General features: G+C 38.1%; 1 protein-coding gene across 8 annotated transcripts in view; it reads left to right on the top strand.

Annotated features, from left to right (window-relative positions):
- The window catches only part of MINDY2 (MINDY lysine 48 deubiquitinase 2), an 89,320-nt gene that overhangs the window by 31,031 nt on the left and 33,472 nt on the right, over window positions 1-24,817 (top strand). For all 8 annotated transcript variants that reach the window (XR_010317439.1, XM_064267486.1, XM_064267485.1 and 5 more), the window contains one exon: window positions 2,765-2,923. Coding sequence is in view for 7 of the 8 variants with exons in the window: in XM_064267486.1 (XP_064123556.1) it covers window positions 2,765-2,923 (159 nt within the window). In the remaining variant the exon portion in view is untranslated. The remainder of the gene's footprint in view (window positions 1-2,764; window positions 2,924-24,817) is intronic.

Raw genomic sequence — 24,817 nt, 5'->3', positions numbered from 1 at the left:
TAATGAGTCAGCCCACTCCCTCCTTCCAGTCTCTCCTTTCGTGACCGTTTTGCCAGTTTTTAACCCCCTCTACCCTCCTATCTCCCCTCCAGACAGGAGATGCCAACATAGTCTCAAGTGTCCACCTTATGCAAGTAGCTCACTCCTCATCAGCATCTCTCTCCAACCCATTGTCCAGTCCAATCCATGTCTGCTGTAGGTGTATTTTTAAAATAAATTTAAATTTAAAACATTTCACCATGTTGGAAGTACCTTTCAGAAGAATTCTAAAACAATAGATAAGTGGAAACTTTGGTGAAGGGTAAGACAGTACACAATACTGGGGAAGCCAGCACAACCTGTGCAAGGCAAGGTCATGGAAGCTCCATAGGCACATCCAAACTCCCTATGGGACCAAATTGCTGGGCTGAGGGCTGTGGGGACCATGGTCTCAGGGAACATCTAGCTCAACTGGCATTAACAGAGTGTATAAAGAAAATGTTCTACATTCTACTTTGGTGAGTAGCATCCGGGGTCTTAAAATCCTGTAAGTGGCCATCTAGGATACTCCACTGGTCTCACCCCTTCGGGAGCGAGGAAAAGTGAAGAAAACTAGAGATACAAGGGAAAGGTTAATCCAAAGGACTAATGGACCACATCTACCACGGCCTCCAGCAGACTGAGTCCAGAACAATGAGATGGTGCCCAGCTACCACCACTGACTGTTCTGACAGGGATCACAATAGAAGGTCCTGGACAGAGCTGGAGAAAAATGCAGAGCAAAATTCTAACTCAAAAAGAAAGACCAGACTTACTGGCCTGACACAGACTGGAGAAACCCTGAGAGTATGACCTCCTGACACCCTTTCAGCTCGGTAATGAGACAACTCCTGAGGTTCACCCTTCAGCCGAACATTGAACAGGCCCATTGGAAAAAAGACTAAAGGGGCACACCAGCCCTGGGGCAGGGACTGGAAGGTAGGAGGGAATAGGAAAGCTTGTAATAGGGAGCCCAGGGTTGAGAAGGGAGAGTGTCGACATGTCGTGGGGTTGTTAACCAATATCATACAACAATGTGTGTACTAACTGTTTGATAAGAAACTAGTTTGTTCTGTATGTAAACCTTCATCTAAAGTACAAGAGAAAAAAAAAAAAATTCTAAGAAACAGTGTAACTTCTGGCTTAAAGGAATTAATAGTAAATCCTTTTGGTTTAGGCAACCATCCCTCGGACTTATATTTTATACTATTAATTATCATACTTATGGATTTAGGAACAAGGTGGCAAAGTTCTTACCCTTTTTTAACTCTTTGTTTATAAATTCGTTTATTTATTTAACCAGTTTTATTGATCTTTATGGAGAATACAAAATGGTGTCAATTTAGTTGTTTTAATACTATACAATCTACAACAAATGTAGTAAATATGTAAAGGTGTAAGCATGAGCCTGGGAAAGGAAATTAGGTGAATGGCAACCAAAAATTTAACAAAAATGGAATAAAAAATAGGAGGTAGTGGAGCCATAATCCTTAGATTGCTGGCCATTTTTCAGATTCATCATTCCTGTGGCATAGGAAAAATTTTAAAACATTTAAGGGGAAAATGCAAGCTGTTTCTTTTTAAGGGTTCTGTGTTTTGCGAAGGCTGAGAAATGTAGTCTTTTGAGGGAAGATTGATATTTGGAATAGATAAAGCTGACAAAGGTCAAAGACTATCTAACAATGTTACCCTATTATAAATCTATCGTTTGCAAATTTATAACATTTGAATAATTTGTTTTCAGTCTGTATAGTCTCTAAGAATGAAATTTTGTAAGTTTTTTGGTAAAACAGAACTTTGTTTATATGACCTAAATTTATCTTTTTTAAATTTCAAAGCGAGTCCCCTGGCTTTAATATGAGGAGTTATTTCTTGTTTAACCTGTCTGCTATATGCCCCTCCACTAGACTCTAAGCTTTAATTTTATATCTTTAGTATCTAGCACGGTGTCTTGCTCAACGGTTGGGATTCAGTATAAATCTAATAAATTGTATTATTGATTTTTATTTGTTTCATCAAATATATGACTATAAATATGTATTTAATGTGTTAAAGCATCTAGAAAACATATTTTAAAATAGTCTTTATTACAGACTTAGGTGACCCCATTTGTTGAGAAAACTGATATGGACAGAATGACTCCTTACTTTGGCCAGCAAGTCTTTGTGATCCAGCCTCTGACTGTCTTTCACACTTCTCTTTCCATTTTCCACTTCTTTTACTCTACTCTAGCCACATGGGACTCCTTGCTGTTTCATGAACACACTAATAAATTCATTTCTGCATCAGAGTTTTTGCCCTGGTATCCACTTTGTCTGCAATGCTCTTTCCCCGGAGCTTCCCCAGGCTCAGTGTTTCCCTTTGGTGTCTAAGTGTCATTTTCAAAGAGACCTTCTTCTTTGCCTTTAGATTTCAAGGTCTAAAATCAGTCCCTCATCCCTGTCACTTTATATGTCCTCATCCTGCTCAATTTTTCTTACCAGTATTTCATGTTATATATAGACATGTTTGCCTCTCTCTGTAGAATGTGGGTTCTTTGACAGCAGTGAATTTGTTTTGCTCATTATTCTATCTTTAGAGCTCAGGTTAGTGCCAGGCACATAGTAGTTACTTAATAAAAATTTGTTTAAATGAATAAGTTGGATAAAATGAAAAATTAGAAGTAAACATGCTTGCACTTAAATATCTTTTTTGTTCTTGTTGTTTTGATTTTTCTGATCTATCTTCTTCCCCTTTCCATTTTCAGAATATGAGTGATGCTATGGCAGTTTTGCACAAACTACAGACAGGTCTGGATGTAAACGTAAAATTTACTGGTGTTCGAGTATTTGAATATACACCGGAATGCATAGTATTTGATCTTCTTGATATTCCCTTGTATCATGGGTGGTTAGTGGACCCTCAGGTAAGTAGAAAAATTTTAATTATATAAACACAAATGCAGTTATAGTTTATTACTTTAGCAAATTAATCTAGACTTATATTTTCTGATATATATTTCCATCCTTTGAAAGAAGATTTTATACCACTCCAACATTTATAAAACTAGCCACCCTAAACTCCCATCCCTTGAACTATACATTTCTAAATGTACAGTGACCGAGTTACAGTACCAAGACTCTTGGTATTTACTAGTCTAGCATTCCAGATTTTGCCTCTTGGTGAGTACATCAGTGTGGCGGCAAGACGTAGATGACACAGCCACGGGCAACCGAAGAAAGTTTCAGGAAGGGACGATTCACAAAGGTGTGGGCTAAGTTAAGGGAGACAAGCAGGGATGGTGAAGCATCCTAGAGTTAGCAACAGCGTTTTTATTCACTGCTACATCTTTAGAACTCAGGATGCTGTCTGGCACATAGGAAGGACTTAACAAATTTGCTGAAGAAATGAATAAACTGGTAAAATGGAAAACTAGAAGTAAATTGTGCCTGGACTCAAATATCTTTTTTGTTACCACTCATAACCCTGAAGGACAAGGGAGGAAGCAGAACCAGCAAGAAGACCCATTTCTAAAGAATAGGGCTGCTTGACAGGAGTGTAGCCATTAGTATAGAAATGTAGTTACTACCAAATTGTGGCCCAGCAGGGAAGGAATAGAGGTAAATAAATATGCTGACTTTTCTTTCTTCCCTCCCTCTGCGGTCCTGTCTATAGCTTCCATTGGCAAATCCAACTAAAAATGAGAGGACAAGGATGCTAGTTGCTGCAGTCAGTCCATAGAGATCAGCCTCCTAGAGCATACAGTAGGTTAGAGAAGGGTGGAGAGGGGAGCTGGAAGGGCCAACAGTCAGTCCATAGAGATCAGCCTCCAGAAGCATCAGTAGGTGAGAGAAGGGTGGAGAGGGGAGCTGGAAAGGCCAAGGAAGAAACAAGTCCTTTATCATATACTAAGTTCTTATGCAGGCTAGAATCTTCTCTGTTCCATTGACCTGTCTTTTTTCTACTCCTATGCTGCTTAAATATTATTATAGATTATGTACATGTTTTTAATTAAGCTTTATTTTGAGATAACTGTAGATTCACCTGTACTTTTAAAGAATACAGAGCGATCCCTTGTATCTTTTACCACTTACCCCAATGGTAATATTCTACAAGCTGGGGAACAGTGTCACAACCAGAATACTGAAGTCGATTCAGTCAAGATTCAAACATTTCCTTCACCACAGGGCTCCCTCACGTTGCCCTTTTATAGCCACACCCACTCCCCTCCTCCCCCTACTCCTTCATAATCCTGGCACCCACTAGTTTGCTCTCCATTTCTGTGATTTTGTCATTTCAAGAACATTATATAAATGAGTCATACAGGACGTGTCCTTCTTTGTTTGTTTTTTTCACTCTGGGGATTCATCAGGTGGTTGTGTGTATAGTTGTTCCTTTTTATTGCTGAGTAGTATTTCATGATATGGATATACCACAGTTTAACCATTTGCACATGGAAGGACATCTGAGCTCTTTCCAGTTTTTTGCTATTACAAATAAAGCTGCTATAAACATTTGTGTACAGATTTTTATATGACCATAAGCTTACATTTCTCTGAAATAAATCCCCATGAGTATAGCTGCTGGGTTATATGGTAGTTGCATGTGTAGTTTTTAAGAAACTGCCAAACAATTTTCTAGAGTGCCTGTACCAAAAGTTTATATTCCTTCCAGCAATGTGAATGATCCAATTTCTCTGTATCCTTGCCAGCATTTGGTGTTGTCACTATTTTCTATTTTAGTCATTCTGATACTTGTGTAATGATATCTCATTTTGGTTTTAATTGTGTATTTATCTAATGGTTAATGATGTTGAACACTTTTTCATGTACTTATTTGTCCTTGTAATCCTCTTCAGTGAAATGTCTCTTCATGTCTTTTGCTCATTTTCTAATAAGATTTCTTCTACTATTGAGTTATATATATAATTTATTTTTGTTATTATTGTCAAGAATATACACAGCAGAACATACACCAACTCAACAATTTCTACAAGTTCAATTCAGTGATATTGATTACATTCTTCAGGTTGTGCAACCATTCTCACCCTCCTTTTCCTAATTGTTCCTTCCCCATTAACATAAACTCACTGCCCTAAGTTTCCTATTTAATCTTTCAGATTGCTGTTGTCAATTTGATCCCATATAACTACCTCTTAGAAGAGCACAGTGCTCAGGGCAGACATACTAGTTAAACTAAACCATTGTTTGGTTTTAAGAAGACTTCAGGGGATATTTTGGTTTAAGGTTTAAAGATTATCTCAGGGCAATAGTTTCAGGGGTTCATCAAGCCTACCTGTCTCCAGAAAATGTGGATTCCATGGGAATTTGAAATTCTGTTCTGCATTTTCCACCTGTTGATCAAGATTCTTCTAAGGAATCTTTGATCAAAATGTTCAATAACAGTAGCCGGGCACCATCCAGTTCTGCTGGTCTCATGGCAAAGGAGGCAGGTTGTTCATAGAGGCAATTAACCACACATTCCATTTCCTCCTCCTATTCGTGACTCTTCTTTTTCCTCTGGTACTTCAGGCAAATAGATACCAGTTGTTGTACCTTGGATTGCTACTTGCAAGCTTTTAAGATCCCAGGCACTATGCAACAAACTAGGAGGTAGAACAGAAGCATTAAACATGTTATTAGGCCAGTTAACTAGGATAACACACGAAATCATGACCCTAAACCTCCAAATCAAGGAACCAAATCCCATGAGGTGTTTGGTTGTATGTAAGCAGCCTCAGCAGCTACTCTTTTTTTTGTTTGTTTTTTGTTGTTGTAAATGTATCTACCACATAACTTTTGTCAGTTCAACTTTTTACAGGTGTACAACTCATTGACAGCAATTACATTAATCAGCTAGGCATCCCTATCCTTAATCAATGTGACTTTTCCATCACTGTGAACCTCGAAAGTACTCCATTAGCAATATTCCCCCTTTCTTCCTCCCTCCCACCCCTGGTAACCACTAATAAACTTTGGTCTTTATTCATTTGTCTGTTCTTGTCTTTTTATATAAGTGAAGTCATCGACTATTTGTCCTTTTGTGATTGACTTCTTTCACTCAGCATAATATCTTCAAGCTCCATCTATATGGTAGCATGTATCAAGACTTCATTTCTCCTACATTTCCATTGTATGTATGTAACACATTTTGTTTATTCATCCATTGATGGGCATTTACGTTGTTTCCACCTTTTGGTTATTGTTAACAGTACTGCAGTGAACGTTGGTGTACAAGTCTTTTGGGTGTATATACTTACTAGTGGAATTGGTGGGTACTTTCTTTTTTTTTATTGAGTTTTGAGGGAACCCTGGTGGCACAGTCATTAAGAGCTCAGCTTCCAACCAAAAGGTTGGCAGTTCGAATGCATCAGCCACTCCTTGGAAGCTCTATGGAGCAGTTCTACTCTGTACTATAGGGTCACTATGAGTCGGAATCAACTTGAAGGCAAAGGGTATTGAGTTTTGAGAGTTCCTTGTATGTCCTAGATAATAATCCTTTGTTTGCTGAAGATCATTCAAAAGCAGTTGCAGCAGTACAGGAAACTGTCAGAAGTTCAAGCTGGATTCAGAAGAGGACGTGGAACGAGGGATATCATTGCTGATGTCAGATGGATGTTGGCTGAAAGCAGAGAATACCAGAAGGATGTTTACCTGTGTTTTATTGACTGTGCAAAGGCATTCAACTGTGTGGACCATAACAAATTGTGGACGGCATTGCAAAGAACTGAGAATTCCAGAACACATAACTGTGCTCATGACGAACCTGTACATAGACCAACAGGCAGTTGTTCCAACAGAACAAGGGGATACTGCGTGATTTAAAGTCAGGAAAGATGTGCAACAGGGTTGTATCCTTTGACCATACTTACACAATCTGTATGCTGAGAAAATAATCTGAGAAGATGGGCTCTATGAAGAAAAACAGGGCATCAGGATTGGAGGAAGACTCATTAACAACCTGCGATATGCAGATGACACAACCTTGCTTGCTGAAAGTGAAGAGGACTTAAAGCACTTACTGATGAAGATCAAAGACTGCAGCCTTCAGTGTGGATTGCACCTCAACATAAAGAAAATAAAAATCCTCCCACTGGCCCAATAAGCAGTATCATGATAAACAGAGAAAATACTGAAGTTGTCAAGGATTTCATTTTACTTGGATCCACAATCAACACCCATGCAAGCAACAGTCAAGAAATCAGACAACATATTGTGATGGGCAAATCTACTACAAAAGACCTCTTTAAAATGTTGAAAAACAAGGATGTCACTTTGAGGATTAAGGTGCACCTGACCCAAGGCATGGTATTTTCAATCACCTCATATGCATGCAAAAGCTGGACAACCAATAAGAAAGACCAAAGAATAACTGACACCTTTGAATTATGATCTTGGCAAAGACTACTGAATATTTCCATGGGCTGCCAGAAGAACGAACAAATCTGTTTTGGACAAAGTACAGCCAGAATGTTCCTTAGAAGCAAGGATGTGAGACTTTGTCTCACATACTTTGGACATGTTATCAGGAAGGACCAGTCCCTGGAGGAGGACATCATACTTGGTAAAGTGGAGGGTCAGTGAAAAAGAGGAAGACCCTCAAGGAGATGGATTGACACAGTGGCTGCAACAACGGGCTCAAGTACAGCAAAGACTGTGAGAATGGGGCAGGAGTGGGCAGTGTTGCGTTCTGTTGTACATGGGTCGCTAGGAGTCAGAACTGACTGGATGGCACCTAACGACAACAACAACAATCCTTTTTTGGATATGTGGCTTGTGAATATTGTCTCCCAATCTGCAGCTTCTAACATCCTCTTAACAGGGTCTTTTGCTGAGGAAAAGTTTTTAATTCTGATGAAGTCCAATTTATTAATTTTCCCTTTTATATACCTTGCTTTTGGTGTTAAGTCTAAGAATTCTTTGCATAACCCTAGATCCTGAAGATTCTCTATGTTTTTTCTAAATATTTTATAGTTTTGCATTTTACATTTAAGTCCATGATCCATTTTGAGTTAATTTTTATATGAGATACAAGATATAGATCAAGTTCATTTTTTTTCTCTTGTCTATTTTTGTCTACTTGCTTTACCTCCATTTAATTGCTTTTGCTCTTTTGTCAAAATTTTTGGGCATATTTGTATAGATCTATTTCTGCGTTCTCTGTTTTGTCCCATGGATCTATGTCTCTTGTCCTATCCCACTATCACACAGTCTTGATTACTGTGACTATATAATCTTAAAATCAGACAGACTGATTTCTCTATTTTTCTTTTACAAAATTGTTTAGCTATTCAGCTCCTTTGCCTTTCTATGTAAATCTTAGAATCATCTTGTCCATCTCTACAAAAAAATCTTGCTGGCATTTTGATAAGCTTTCTGTTAAACCTCTTAGGTCAATATGGGGAGAATTGGTATCTTTACTACGTTGAGCCTTCCAATCTATGAACACAGTATTTCTTTCATCAGCACCTTGTACTTTTCAGCATACAAGTCCTACACATGTTATGTTACATTTACACCTAAGATTACAGGTTTTTTTGAGCGATTATAATTGGTATTGACCATTGTTCATTGCTGGTGTGTAGAAATATAATTGATTTTTTGTATGTTATCTTGTATTTTGTGACCTTGCTGTACTTACTAGAAAAAAATTTTTTAATTTTTTTTTGGTATATTCCTGGGATTTTCTGTGTAGACAGTCATGTCATCTGCAAATAGGGACAGTTTCATTTCTTCTTTTCTGATGTCTATCCCTTTTATTTCCTTTTCCTGTCTTATTGAGCCAGCTAATACTTCTAGCACTGTGTTGACCAAGAGTGATGGGAATAGACATCCTTGCCTTGTTCCTGATCTTAGGGGGAAAGCATTTAGTCTTTTACTATTAAGCATAATGCTAGCTGTATGTTTTTTACAGATGCCCTTTTTCAGCTTGAGGCAGTTCCTTTATGTTTCTAATGGGTGTTGAGTTTTGTCAAATGCATTCTCTGTATCAACAGATATGATCATATGATTTTTCTTTTTAGCCTGTAAATATGTTGGATTAACTAATTGATATTTAAATATTGAAACTGCCTTGCATCTCCAGGATAAACTCTACTTGGTTTTGTTGTGTAATTGTTTTAATATATTGTGAACTCTATTTGCTATTATTGTTAAGAATTTTTTACATCTATATCATAGGGGATACTATTTGTAGCTTTTTGTACAGTGTGAATTGTCACACTTCTCTTTTATTTTCTGAAAGAGACCATATAGACTTGGTACTAATTCTTCTTTCAATGTTTGGTAGAACTCTTCAGTGAAACCATCTGGTGATATCTTTTGGGGGAGTTTTAAAATTATGAATTCAATTTCCTTAATAGTTATAATGGGATTATTGAAATTATCTGTTCATATTTGGCAAGTCTGGTGGTTTTGTGTTTTTCAAGGAATTGGCCCATTTTACTTAAATTGCCAGATTATGTGTGTAGAGTAGTTATAGTATACCCATATCATCCGTTTTATGTTTGCAGTGTCTGTAGTGATAGCCCCTCTTTCATTCCTGATTTTGGTAATCTGTGTCTTCTCTCTTTTTTTTTGTTAGTCTTGGTGGGGGGTTGTCAATTTTAATTGATCTTTTAAATAACTGATTCTTTGTTTCATTGATATTCCTCTATTGTTTTTCTGTTTTGAATTCTGTTGATTTCTTCTCTTTATTATCACCTTCCTTCTGCTTGTTTAGGTTTAGTTTGGTCTGCTTTTCTTAAGTTCTGGAGGTGAGAGCTTAGATTACTGATTTGAGACTATTTTCTAATGTATGCATTTAGTACTATAAATTCCTCTCTCAGCACTGCTTTAGTTCTGTCCCACAAATTTTGATATGTTATATTTTCATTTCACTCAATTCATTGTATTTTTTTTTATTATCCTTGAGACTTCTTCTTTGAACCAAGGATTATTTAGAAGTATATTGCTTAGTTTCCAAGTGGGTGGAGATTTTTTTGTTATGTTTCTGTTATTGATTTCTAGTTTGATTCCATTGTAGTCAGAGAACGTACCCTGCATGACTTCAATTCTTTTAAATTTGGTGAGGTTTGTTTTATGGCCCAGGATATGGTCTATCTTGGTATATGTTCTGTGGGTGCTTGAAAACAATGTGTATTGTTGGGTGGAATATTCTATAAATGTTAATTAAATCCTGTTGGTTGATTGCATTATTGAGTTCTGTATCCTTGCTGATTTTTGTCTAGTTGTTCTATCAGTTGTTAAGAGAGGCATGTTGAAATCACCAGCTATAATTATGAGTTTATCTATTTCTCCTTTCAGTTCTCTCAGATTTTGCTTTACATATTTTGCAGCTCTGTCATTTAGTAAAGGAGCCCTGGTGGCACAGTGGTTAAAGCAATCACCTGCTAACTGAAAGGTCGGTGTTTCGAAACCACCAACAGCTCCACAGGAGAAAGATGTGGCAGTGTGCTTCTGTAGAGATTTACAGCCTTGGAAATCCTATATGGTCGCTATGAGTTGGAATAGACTCCATGGCAGTGGGTTTGGGTCGTTTGGTACATATACATTTAGAATTGCCCTGGTGGCACAACAGCTAAAGCACTTGGCTACTAACTGAAAGGTCAGCAGTTTGAACCCAGCAGCTGCTTTGTGGAAGATAAAACCTGCTGATCTGCTCCTGTAAAGATTATAGCCTAGGAAACCCTATGGGGCAATTCTACTCTGTCCTATAGTGTTGCTATTAGTCTGAATTGAATCCATGGCACACAACATGTCATCTCGATGAAGTGACCCTTTTATCATTATATGTTTTCTTTTTGTGTCTCTGTTTATTTTCTTTGCTCTGAAGTCTTCTTTGTCTAATATTAATATAGCCATTCCTGTTTTCCTTTGATTGTTTGCATATTTTTTCATTCTTTTGCTTTCAATCTCCCTATATTGTTATAATTGAGGTCAATTTCTTGTAGATAGCAGAAGTTCATCCATGATTTTGAATTCATTTTGCCAATCTCCATTCTCTACTTGGTATATTTATGCCATTTACATTTAATGAAATTATTGATAGGGCTTAAGTCTGCTATTTTATTTTTTGCTTTCTGTTCTCTTTGTTTGTGTTTTCTTTTTTCCACCTTCCTGTGAGCTACCTGAACATTTTTTTGGAGTCCATTTTGATTTATCTATAGTTTTTTCCCTTTTTTTTTTTTTAGTATATTTCTTTGTATAGCTTTTTTAGTGATAACTTTAGGTATTACATTTATTTACATAACGGTATTGTCATATTGTCATTTTACAAGTTTAAGTGACATATAGAAACTTTCCTTCCCTTTACATCTCATTACCCCCACCCATTTATAATTACCTTAAATATTTCTTTTATATACATTTAGAACTACATCAGACAGTACTTTCATTTTTGCTCCTACTATTAAACATAATTTAGAAAACTCAAGAGGAGAAGAAAAGTATTGTTTTTACCCATATGTTTGCTTATGATGCTCTTCTTTTCTGATGTCTCAAGATTCCTTTTTTTTATCATTTCATTTCTACTCAGAGAGCTTCCTTCAGCTATCCTTTCAGTGTAGGTCTGCTGATGACAAATTTTCTTAGTTTTCCTTTACCTGAGAATGATTTGATTTCCCTTTCATTCTTCAAGGATATTTTTACTTAGTATAGAATTTTGGGTTTACACCTCTTTCCTTTCACAGCACTTGAAAAATGCTGTGTCATTTTCTTCTGGTCACCATAGTATCTGGTGAGAAATTCCATTGTTATTTGAAATTTTTTCCCCCTATAGGTAAGATGTCATTTCTTTCTCACTACTTTCAAGATTTCTTCCTTGTCTTTTGGTTTTTAGAAGTTTATAATATATCTTGGTGTGGATTTCTTTAAGGGGCTTCACTTAGCTTCTTGATTCTACATGTTTATGTCTTTTGCCACATTTGGGAAGTTTTCTGCCATTATTTCTCTGAGTACTTTTCAACCCCACCCTCTTTCTCCTCTTTTTTGGGGGGACTCCTGTTACATAACTATTACACAGCACCAGATCACTAAGGCTCTGTTCATTTTTTTTTTCCAATATATTTTCTTTCTCTTGTTCAGGTTGGATAATTTCTGTTGTTCTTTCTTTCAGTCCACTGATTCTTTCCTGTATCCCGTCTATTCTGCAGTTAAGCCCATCCATTGGGCTTTTTATTTTAGTTATTACATTTTTCAGTTCTAAAATTTCCATTTGATTCTTCTTTATATTTTCTGCTTATTTGCTCAGACTTTGTATTGCTTTGCTGGGGCTTTCTATATTTTCATTTGTTTCAAGTGTGTTTGTAATTGCTTGTTAAAGTGTTTTTCTATGATGGTTGCTTTAAAATTTTTTGTCAGATAATTCTAACATCTCTATCATCTTGGTGTTGGGATTTATTAATTGCCTTTTTTCATTCAATTTGAGATCTTACTGGCTCTTTGTACGGTGAGTGACTTTCAAATGAAACCTGGACATTTTGAGTGTTATGTTATGAGACTTTGGTTCTTATTTAAGTCTCCTATTTCAGCTGACACTAAAAACAGCCCAACAGAAAACAAAATGAAACAGAATCCAGAATTCCTACAGTGTATTTTCCAAAATGGCCAGTTTTCAACCCAAAATTACCAGAGATACAAAGAAACAGGAAAGTTTATGACCCATACACAGGATAAAAAGCCTGTAGAAACTGATTCTGAATGCAGCTGGGTGTTAGATTTAACAGGTAAAGACTTCAAATTACTCCTGCACAGAATGGGAGAATAGTGTAGGACAAAATTCAAATTCACAGAAAAGGACTAGACTTACTGGCCTGACAGAGATTGGAGGAACTGCTGACTATGGCCCCTGGACACCCTGAAAACTCAGAACTGAAGCCACTCTCAAAGCCCACTTTTCAGACAAAGATTAGACAGGACTATAAAACAAACAGTAACACACATGAAGAATGTGCTTCTTTGTTCAATCAAGTATAGGAACCCAAATGTGCAACTCTTAGCCAAAAACAAGACAAGATGGTAGGAAGGGACAGGAAACCTGTATGAATGGGCACAGGGAACCTGGAGTGGAAAGGGGGAGAGTGCGGTCACATCACGGGGATCACAACTAATGTCACAAAACAATTTGTGTATAAATTTTTGAATGAGAAACTAACTTGCACTGTAAACTTTCACCTGAAGCACAATAAAATTATTAAAAAAAAAAAAGATGAGAGGAGGCTGGATATTGAGAAGGCAGTCAGCAACCTTTGCCACATACACATTCACAGAACAATTTTCTTCATGTCACTTCTCTGAGCTTAAAGTTACACATTCATTAGTTTGAGTGTTTTGAGTATTTTATTAATGTCTCCCTCCTGGACTATAAATTCCATAAGAGAAAAAAAAAAAAAAAGACTTCAAAGCAGATATTAAAAATATGTTCAAAGAATTAAAACTATGGTTAAAGAATTCAAGAAAAATATGCTAACAATCAATCAATAAATAGAATCTCAATAGAGAAATAGAAGCCATAAAAAGAACCATATGGAAATTCTAGACTCTAAAAGTACTACATAAAAATATATGAAATGAAAAATTCACCAGGTGGGCTCAGCAAGGTGGCAGAAGAAAATCAGCGAACTTGAAGGTAAATCAATACAAATTATTTGGCTTATTCCATATGTAAGGGTGCTGTATATGACAATAGTAACACAAAGGAGGAGGGATGAACTGGCATATAACAAAGATGTTATACTTACTGGATTTAAGCCATTATTAACCTGAAGAAGACTGTGATAATTAAAGATGCATATTATAATCCATAGAACAACCAATAAAAAATAAATATTTTTAAAAACTAAAAATCAACATAGAAAATTAAATGTTATGCTAAAAAATATTTAACACAAAAAAGGCAGTAAAGGAAGAAAAGACAAACAAGGCATTAGAAGTATAGAAAACTAGTAGCAAAATGACAGATAAAAATCCAGCCATATTAATTACATTAAATGTGAATGGACAAAGCACCTCAATCAAAAGTCAGAAATTTTCAGACCAAATCAGAAAGTAAGATCAACTATCTATTTTAATCCACATTTTTGCTTTTCTTGGTAATATTAGGACTCCAAGAATTCTTTAATTTGTAGATTTCATAAAACCCAAAAACCAAACCTGTTGCCGGGTTGGTGGGTATTTTAGGATACTGGACATTTGATGGAAACCCTAGTGGTGTAGTGGTTAGCTGCTAACCAAAAGGTCCACAGTTTGAATCCACCAGGCGCTGCTTGGAACCTCTGTGGTTCTACTCTATCCTGTAGGGACACTATGAGTCAGAATCAACTTGATGGGAACGGTTTTTTTTTTTTTTTTTTGACATTTGCTTGGCAGATAATCAACTCTGTATAGCAAATGTGAGCAATACAACTCTGAGCTTCAACTTTTTATTATGAATATTTCAAACATTGCAAAATACAGGCAATTATATAACAAATACGTTTTCCCACCTCCCAAATTTTCCAAAACTTGACAATTATCATATTTGCTTTTGATTAAAAACAAAAAATGTGGTTGAAACACCCTGTGTTCTCCCCCGCAAGCCTGTTTGTCTTCGTCCCTCCCCAGAGGTAACCACTAATTAAATTAGAGGATGTTCATCATTACTCAGCATGTTTTTAGTTCTGTTACATATATGTGCATTAATAAACAACATATAGTGTGCATATATAGTTTTCAAAATTTACATTCTTATCTTTCCATGACTTCTTTTTTCTCTGCACAATGGTTTTGAAATTTATCCATATTGATACGTGTAGGAATAGTTCACTGTGTGAATATATTCCTATTTTTTCATTCTTTATTTGAAGACTGTTCAGGTTGTTTCTAGTATTTTTTCCTTACTACCAATGATGTTGCAGTGAACACTTCTGTACATGTCTTATCAGGAACCTGGGTAAATATTTCTTTTCATTTTATGCTAGAGTAGAATTATTAGAACATAAAGATACCAGATACTAACAAAATGCTTTTCAATGAAACATAATTTTTGTTTTTTATTGAAGGATTATATTTCCAATTCAAACTGAATTTGTGAAGTTTTGATATTTTTTTCAGAATTATTTCCAAAGTATTATTTTAGATGTCCATGATTTTGCTTTTTAATCCCATGAATCAGTTTGCAGAGTCACTTTCACATTATACAAAAGCCTTAAATATAACTTTCAAAAATTTTCAAAAGGATAAATACTATATGAGACCACTATTATAAAAACTCATGAAAAGGTTTACCCACTGAAAGAAACAATCTTTGATGGTTACGAGGAAGGAGAGGGGTAGAGAGGGAAAAACACTAACTGCAATAGATAAGTGGTAACTTTAGTGAAGGGTAAGACAGCACACAATACTGGGGAAGTCAGCACAGCGTGACCAAGGCAAGGTTCACAGACACATCCAAACTCCTTGAGGGACCGAATTACTGGGCTGAGGGATGGGGACCATGGCTCGGGGGATATCTGGCCCAACTGGCATAACATACATTATAAAGAAAATGTTTTACATCCTACTTTGGTTAGTAGCATCTGGGGTCTTAAAAGCTTGCGAGCGGCCATCTAAGATACTCCACTGGTCCCACCCGGTCTGGAACAAGGGAGAATGAAGAAAACCAAAGACAGAAGGGAAAGATTAGTCCAAAGGACTAATGGACCACAACTACCACAGCCTCCACCAGACTGAGTCCAGCACAACTAGATGGTGCCTGGCTACCACCATTGACTGCTCTGATAGGGATCACAATAAAGGGTCCCGGACAGAGCTGGAGAAATATGTAGAACAAAATTGTAACTTACCAAAAAAGACCAGAGTTACTGGTATGACACAGACTGGAGAAAACCAGAGGGTATGGCCCCCGGACACTCTTTTAAGTCAGTAATGTAGTCATTCCTGAGGTTCACCCTTCAGCCAAAGATTAGACAGGCCCACAAAACAAAATGAAACTAAAGCCCTAGGGCAAGGACGAGAAGGCAGGAGGGGATAGGAAAGCTGGTAATGGGGAACCCAAGGTCAAGAAGGGAAAGTGTTGACACATCTTGTGGTTGGCAACCAATGTCACAAAACAGTATGTGTATTAATTGTTTAACGAGAAACCAATTTGCTCTGTAAACCTTCATCTAATGCACATATACACACAAAACAAATAAATGAGCTACAAAAACACTACGTCTTCAGACCTTCGTGCATCTAAGAATTGTGGATAAAAGAACATAAAAAAAATATATATATATATATAACTTATATTTCTTAAATAGATGTGCATTTAGAAGGCAGTTTTACTCAACTTGGACCGACACAAGTTTCATTAAGTATAAACACATGAACTTGAAATACTTTGGCCTATTTGGCAACTGCATATTTAAATTTCCGTAAGTGATTTTACATAATCCAGTTTATCCCTCAAATTTCAGAAGACGTAACATATTTCTTACTGTTATCCTTTTAATTTACAACAAATAAACCCACATTCCCAATTTTAAAAAAAAAAAATTCAATGTCTCCTGTCTTCCTCTATAAAATATAATTTGAATAAAATATGATGAAATGAAACAAGCATCTTTTTCTCTTCACACAGCATAAATTATTACTTATTGTAGCTCATAGCTAGTTTTATGCTAAAGTTTACAAAACATCATTTAATTATTGAGTTGAAACATGGCCTTTAAAATATCTCACTCTACCTAAAGAAAATCTGCCTGGCTTTGTTATCCTTGAAACTGTAGGAACAAAAATTTTTTAAATAGAACATTGCTCATAATCTTGTCTTCCCATTCCCTCAAATCCTAGCCTATAAATTCCTGCTCAAGTTCATCCTTAAGCAGGATACCCATTGTCCTTCAGACAGTTTCTTCTCATTCCACTGTATTCTTGTATATATTCTCTGCTTTGACTATCTCATACAGTGCCATACGGTAAATACCACGGAGACATGGTTACCACTCTTGGCTTGACTTTCTAGATTCTCAAACTAGAATAACTCCTGTGTGCCTATCCCTTCTCCTCCCCAACTTCACCTTTCTCCTCATTCACTTCTTCCTCCACACACATACACACAGAGTCTCTCTCTCACACACGGAGAGAAACACACATTCCTGTACCCATACCTAGAACAATTTATTTACTTGCCTGGTTATTTTTCTTTAATATTTTTTCTTTAGAGCAACTATGCTACAAATTCTGGGATTCTTTATAGATTTATGGTCCCAGTTACCCTTAGCAAGCCTCATTTTCTTATCTGTAAAATGAGTGTCAGCATTACCTTACGATGAGTAAATGAAATACCTATGAAGGATTTATAACAGTACTTAACAGAGTGTGTTTAATAAGTATTAATCTCCTGTCTCTGAGGATAAAATCAGGTCAAATTAGTATGTAATTCATGAAAACAATCTTCCTTAGATGATGGAATTTTCTATGTAGCTAAGGAGAATTGGGAATCAAGAAGACTAAGTCATAGCTTCAGTGAGACAAATTTGAGTTAAGGGATGGTCTGTCCTATTGTCTTCTTTATTAGAGTTCTCTCCTTAGGTGATCTCATCCAGCCCCATGTTGTAAATACCACGTATTAGCTGATGACTCCCCAATTTGTATATTCAGCCTTGACTTCTCCCCAAAACATCACACTTACAGACTCAGCTGCTAACTTGACATCTCTGCTGGATATCTAATAGGTACTTGAAACGCCACATATCCAAAACAGAAATCTGTTTCCACTTCAAAAGCAGTTGCAGCAGTAACTGCCAGAAATTCAAGCCAGATTCAGAAGAGGACGTGGAACCAGAGATATCATTGCTGATGTCAGATGGATCCTGGCTGAAAGCAGAGAATACCAGAAGGATGTTTACCTGTGTTTTATTGACTATGCAAAGGCATTCGACTGTGTGGATCATAACAAATTATGGATAACACTGCAAAGACTGGGGATTCCAGAACACTTAATTGTGCTCATGAGGAAACTTTACATAGGTCAAGAGGCAGTTGTTTGAACAGAACGAGGGGATTCTGTGTGGTTTAAAGTCAGGAAAGGTGTGTGTCAAAGTTGTATCCTTTGACCATACTTAGTCAATCTGTATGTAGAGAAAATCTGAGAAGCTGAACTATATGAAGAAGACCAGGGCATCGGGATTGGAGGAAGACTCATTAACAACCTGTGAAATACAAATAACGCAACCTTGCTTGCTGAAAGTGAAGAGGACTTGAAGAACCACTTACTGATGATGAAGATCTACAGCCTTCACTATGGATTGCACCTCAACATAAAGAAAACAAAAATCCTCACAACTGAACCAATAACCAACATCATGATAAATTGAGAAAAGATTGTTGTCACAGATTTCATTTTACTTGAATTCATAATCAGTGCCCATGGAGGCGACAGTCAAGAAATCAAACGACATATTGCACTGAGCAAATCTGCTACAAAAGACCTCTTTAAAGTGTTAAAAAGCAAAGATGTCACTTTAAGGACTAAGGTGTGCCTGACCCAGGCCATGGTGTTTTCAGTCGCCTCCTATGCATGAGAAAGCTGAACAACGAATGAGGAAGACCAAAGCATGACAATGATTGCGAGGACGGCACAGGACCAGGCAGTGTTTGTTCTGTTGTACATAGGGTCACTATGAGTCGTAACCAACTATACAGTAGCTAACAACCTTCTGACCATACATGTCTTCCCCATCTCAACTAATAGTATCATCATCTACCCAGTTTGATAAGGTCAAAACATAGGAGTCATCCTGGATACATCTCGATTACATTTACCATATACTATTACCATACCTCAAGCCACATCACCTCTTGTGGACTACTGCAATAGATTTCTAACTGCTCTCCATTCTGCTTTTAACCCACTGTAGTCCATTCTTAGGACAGCTGTCAAAGTGATATATATATTTTTTGATTATTTATTGATTTACACACAGTAAATCCACTATGTATTTTGGCAAATGTATAGAGTTAAGGAGCCCTTGTGGTGCAAATGGTTAAGTACTTGGCTGCTAAGTGAAAGGTTGGCAGTTTGAACCCACCCAGAGAGTCTGCAGGAGAAAGACCTGGCGATCTGCTTCCATAAAGATTATGACCAAGAAAACTCTATGCAGCAGTTCTACTCTGTCACATGGGGTCACTATAAGTCAGAATTGACTCGGTGACACCTAGCAACACTACCACCAACACAGAGTTATGAAACCACCTCCAGAACCAAGAGTTCCATCAGTCCCCCTAATTTTCTCACACTGCCCCTTTGTAGTCAGCCCCTTCCCCTACTTCCAACTCCAGTTAACCACTGATCTAGTCTCCATCCATATAGTTTTTGCTTTTTCCAGAAGGTCATATAAATAGAAGCACACAGTATGTAATCCTCTAAGTTTGGGTTCTTTCACTCAAGTTAATGCATTTTCAGTTCACCTATTCATTCATGCTATGGCATGTGTCAGTAGTTTATCACTTTTTATTGATGAGCAGCATTCCATTGTATGGATGTACCATCGTTTGTTTATCCGTTCACTCACGGACAGACATTTGTGTTACCAGGTTTAAGTGATTATGAATAAATAGGCTGTAAACATTCACATACAGATTTTTGGGTGGACAAAAGTTTTAATTTCTTTTGGGTAAATGCTGGGATGTGGGATTGCTGAGTCATATGGTAGGTGGATGTTTAAAGAAACTGACAAATTGTTTTCCAAAGTGGCTATCCCCCTTTATATCACAACTAGCAGTGCATGAGAGTTCTACTTGCTATACATCGTCCCTAGCCCTTGGCATTATTAGGGTTTTGTACACCCATTCCTCACTTATCAACTGTATCATTATTTGACATTTTGCATTTAAGACAATAAAGCAAACCAAACCAATCTGTTGCTGTCGAGCTGATTCCAATTCATAGCTACCCTACAGGACAGAACAGAACTGCCCTATACAGTTTCCAAGGAGTGCCTGGTGGATTCGAACTGCCGACCTTTTGGTTAGCAGCCATGGCACTTAACCACGACGCCACCAGGGTTTCCTATTTATGACAATAGTAAAAAAAATCTACTATTTGACTATTTTGCGCATTAAGAACATACGTCTGTCTGGGGTCTTAAAAGGTTGGGAGCGGCCATCTAAGATACATCTGTTGGTCCCATCCCACCTGGAGCAAAGAAGAATGAAGAAAACCAAAGACACCAGTAAAATACTAGCCCAAAGGACTGAAGGACCACATGAGCCAGAGATTCTACCAACTTGAGACCAGAAGAAGGAGATGGTGCCCGGCTACCACCAGTGATTGCCCTGATAGGGAACACAACAGAGAGTCCCTGACAGAGCAAGAGAAAAATGTAGAATTGAAATTCACGTAAAATGACCAGATTTAATGGTCTGACAGAGACTGGAGAAACCCCCGAAACTATGGCCCCCGGGTGGTCCGCTAACCCAGAACTGAAGCCTACTTTTCAGACGAAGATTAGACAGGTCTATAAAACAAAAAATTAATACATGTGAAGAACGTGCTTCTCGGTTCAATCAAATATACAAGACCAAATGGGCAGCTCCTGTCCAAAGGGAGGATGAGAAGGCAGGAAGGGACAGGAACTGGACAAATGGACACAGGGAATCTGGGGTGGAAAGGAGGAGTATGCTGTCACATTGTGGGGCCTGCAACCAGTGTCACAAAACAATGTGTGTATAAACTTTTGAATGAGAAATTAACTTAAGCTGTAAAGTTTCACCTAAAGCCCAGTTAAAAGAGAGAAAAAGAACATACCTCTGCCAGTAACTCGAGGTGCTTCCTTGTGGCCCTGTGTGCCCTGCTGTGTACCCCTCTGCTAACTATAGGTTTAGTAAACTTACTTTTCAGGGTCTACCTGACTCATCTTTCCCAGGTCGCCCCTGAATTACCATCCTACACTCACGTTTCCCATTGGCCTAGGCACCTCCACTGCTGCCAGCAGTCATTGGCTAAAATTGCTGTCTGTCTCTGACAGGTGAAGTTGCCAATTCCCGCCTCCAAGTTGCTGGGAGACAGAATTTTGCCTAGTAACTGGACGGCTGTCATTTGCCATTGGTGGCAGTGCGGGAGCCTTTTCTCGGAGTTGGCTGCAACATTCGAGCTCCGCTGGCAATCTCCTGCAGCTGCTGCCTTGGCCCCAGTCCGGGTCAGGGGTCTGCAGGAGTGGGGGTCTGGGCTGGCGCAGAGGGCGGAGGACATCCTGTGGGAGTCGCTGGGCATGCCCAGTGTCAGCTGGCTCGGTAGCATTGAGGAAAGTCCTTCCTTGGAGTCAACTTTGGACCTTGAGAAGTGTAGTGAGGGGTGGCGGGACCAAGGTGCATCTGTTAAGTGGGTGCCCGCGGGTATGGGTTAAGACTGGGGTTCAGAACCTGCACTGTAAGCCTCAGGGTAGCATCTGGGGCTGTGCGGCTCAGGGTCTCCATGGTTTTCTAACGTCCTTCCCAGGCTCAGGGTACTAATGCGAGTGTGTACAGCCCCACCCCAGTACAGACTACTCAGTCTCTGTAGCAGAATCGCTGGCTAAGGGTTTGGTGCCAGCGCGGGCTCCCACACGCCCTGGCCCAGAAGGCGCCCGGTGAAATTGGCGGGGAGGAGGAGGTGGGCGAGGAAATAAAAGGAAGGTGGGGTCCTTGGGAATGTGCCAGCAGAGGGAACAGGGACCCCAGACAGCCTTTTAAAACTTTATAGTTGTGGTAGGTGTATCTTGGATGCCACTTGAAACTTTATTTACCTGGCTGGGGTGTGAGGTGGGAGTAGTTGGCTGTGGTGGTCAAGGTTATGTGTCAGCTTGGCTGGGCCAAGGTTCTCGGTAGTTTGGCAGGTATGTAATGATGTAGTCATCCTCCATTTTCACATAATGCCAATTTTCGCTTAACGACCTGGTCTCTAAGTGAGAAGTGGGTGTATAATGATATCTCATTGTGATTATAATTTTTCCCTAATGATTAATGAAGTTGAGCTTTTTATATGTCTGTTTGCCATTCATAGTTCAGTTCTCGAAGCCTTTGCTGTGCTGTGTATAGAGCTTTGGGGTAAGTATCATACTTGCATCAGTCAGCTCATACACAGAATTGGGGGCTCCTCTTCTCCAGTTGTGTCTGCTTCATGTTTTCTCCCACACAAGAGGGCCTCTCAGGGCCCCTAATTCCCCGTCCTCTGGCTGGCTACAAAAATTGGTTTTCTATTTGGAATCTTAGCTGCCTTCGCTGCCACGCTCAGTTTCATGTGGCTGGGGTCGCCATCAGGGCACTGAGAGAAAACAAAAAAATAACAAGGGTTTTTCCCACACTTGACAGGCCTGGTTCCAGAAAGGGGGTTTTAGGTTCTTGCACTGGGGTCACTGCCACCACCGAACGGTTCCATGACTGGGGACACCCATGGGGCTGAGCGCAAAGAGAAAAAAGAAAAAATGGGGATTCCCTCGGGCTTACAGAGCCCTTTATCTGATCCTCTGGCCAGAAAGACAGTTTCTGTCTTGAGCTTTTGCTCTGCTCCTGCTGACCTGATTATTCAAAACCAAAAGATAAAAGAAGAAACACCACCCCAGAAAACTTATCCTTCTTACTGATTGTTCTTCAACTTTTGGCTCTGTCCCTAACTTGACTGCTATTTTTAGCATTTCTAAGTCCTCAGGTAATTGCTTTTTGTATTTTACCCAGAACTTTTAGCTATTATCAGTGGGATAGATAGGCAGTGGTGGACTTACTCCATGTTAATTGGTGCTGTGCTTTTTTAAAAAAATAATTTCATACTTAAAAAAAGCTGCAAAAAATAGTATCAAGAATTCCAATATTCTTTTCACCCAGTTTCCCTTGGTGGTTTTGTTATTGTTGTTACCTGTTGTTGGGTCTGCTCAACAGGATCAGATCATTGTGATCCACAGGAATTTCAGTGGCTGATTTTCAGAAGTAGATCGTCAGGTCTTTGTTCTTGGTCTGTCAGCTCAGCAGAAACCTGTTCAGCATCATAGCAGCATGCATGTCTCCACTAACAAATGAGTGGTGGCTACGCTCGAGAAATATCATCCGTGAACTGAACCGGGGTTTCTCGGATGGAAGGCGAAAATTCTCCCGCCGAACCACAACTGCCCTCACCCAGATTCTCTTAGTGTTAACAATTTCCCAACTTGTTTAATTTTTCATGTATGTATTCATATCAGTGGCTGGTGGTTGGATGGATGGATGGATGGATGGATGAATGGATGGATGGATGGATGGATGGATGGATGGATGGATGGATGGATGGATGGATGGATGTTTGGTTTCTCTTCTCCCTTGTAACAAGTTACTTTCAGACAGTTTAGTTTGAAAGTAACTTGCTTAGAAGATACCTCTTTAACTGTAAGTATTTTAGTGTGTATTTCTTAAAATGAAGATTATTATCTTATATAACAGCAGTACAGTGATCAAAATCAGAAAATTAAAACTTGGTAAAATAGTTTTTCTAACATACAGACCTTATTTAGATTTTGCCTACCACCCCACTAATGTCCTTTTTGTGATCTAAGATCTAATCCAGGATCACAGGTTTGCATTTAAACATCATGTCTCTTGTTTCCTTTACCCTAGAACATTTCTTCAGTCTTCTTTTGTGACCATGACAGTTTAGAAGACTACGAGTCTTGTATTATCTTCTTGAGTGACTCTCAGTTTGAATTTACCTGATATTTCAACATGATTAGATACATGTTAAAATTAGTAGCAGGAACACTACAGACTTGATGGTGTGTCTTTCTCAGTGCCTTATATTAGGAGACATGGGATGTCCATTACAGTCGATGTTAACTTTGATTGCTTGATCAATGTGATGTCTGCAAGATCTCTTTGTTGTAATGTATATTTCTCACTTTGTAATTAGTATCTTGTGAGGAGATACTTTGAGATTTTGCTCCTTAATTTTAGCATCTACTAATGATTCTTGTCTGAAATTATTACTTTGGTGATTACTAAGTGATGGTTTTCTAATCTAATTTCATCATTCTGCTGTAAATGTTATCTCTATCAATTTTGTTGCTCAAATTGCCCAGATTTGGCTGGTAGGAGTCCTTTCAATTAGTTCCTGTGACTGTGTGCATGCGTGAGTGTGTGTGTGTGTGTGTGTGTGTGTGAATCACAGATTTTTAGAGATCTAATTTATATGCCATAACATTCACCCTTTTAAAGTGTACAGTTCGGTATGTTTTAGTGTATCCATAGGCTTGTGCATCCATCACCTCAGTCAATTTTAGAACACTTTTATCACCCCAAGAAGAAACCCAGTTCCAATTAGCAGTCACTCTGCGTTTCTTCCCAGTCTCCTTAGTCCTAAGCAAACACCAATTTATTTTCTGTCCGTATAGATTTGCCTATTCTGGACAAATGGAATCATATAGTATGTGGTGTTTTGTGTCTGGCTTCTTTCACTTAGCATAATGTTTTCAGAGTTCATTCATGTTATCGCATATATTAGAATTTCATTCCTTTTTATTGTGTAATAATATTCCATTATATGAGTATACTACATTTTGTTTATACATTCATCAATTGATGAGCATTTTGGTTGTTTTTATCTTTCGTCTTGTGAATAATGTTGCTGTGAGCATTCATGTACAAGTTTTTATGAGGACCTAAGTTTTCGTTTCTTTTGAGTATATATCTAAGACTGGAGTTGCTGGGTCATATGGTAAGTCTATGTGTAACCTTTTGGAGACTTCTAGACTGTTTTCCAAAGTGACTATACTATTTGACATTCCAACCAACAGTGACAGAGGTTCCAATTTCTCCACATACTCACCAACACTTGCTCTTATCTTTTTAACCATAGTAGG

The sequence above is a fragment of the Loxodonta africana genome, chromosome 13, assembly GCF_030014295.1.
Source record: "Loxodonta africana isolate mLoxAfr1 chromosome 13, mLoxAfr1.hap2, whole genome shotgun sequence".
Taxonomy (NCBI): Eukaryota; Metazoa; Chordata; class Mammalia; order Proboscidea; family Elephantidae; genus Loxodonta; species Loxodonta africana.
The sequence above is the reverse complement of the archived record's forward strand: the minus strand, read 5'-3'. Positions and strand labels throughout refer to the sequence as shown.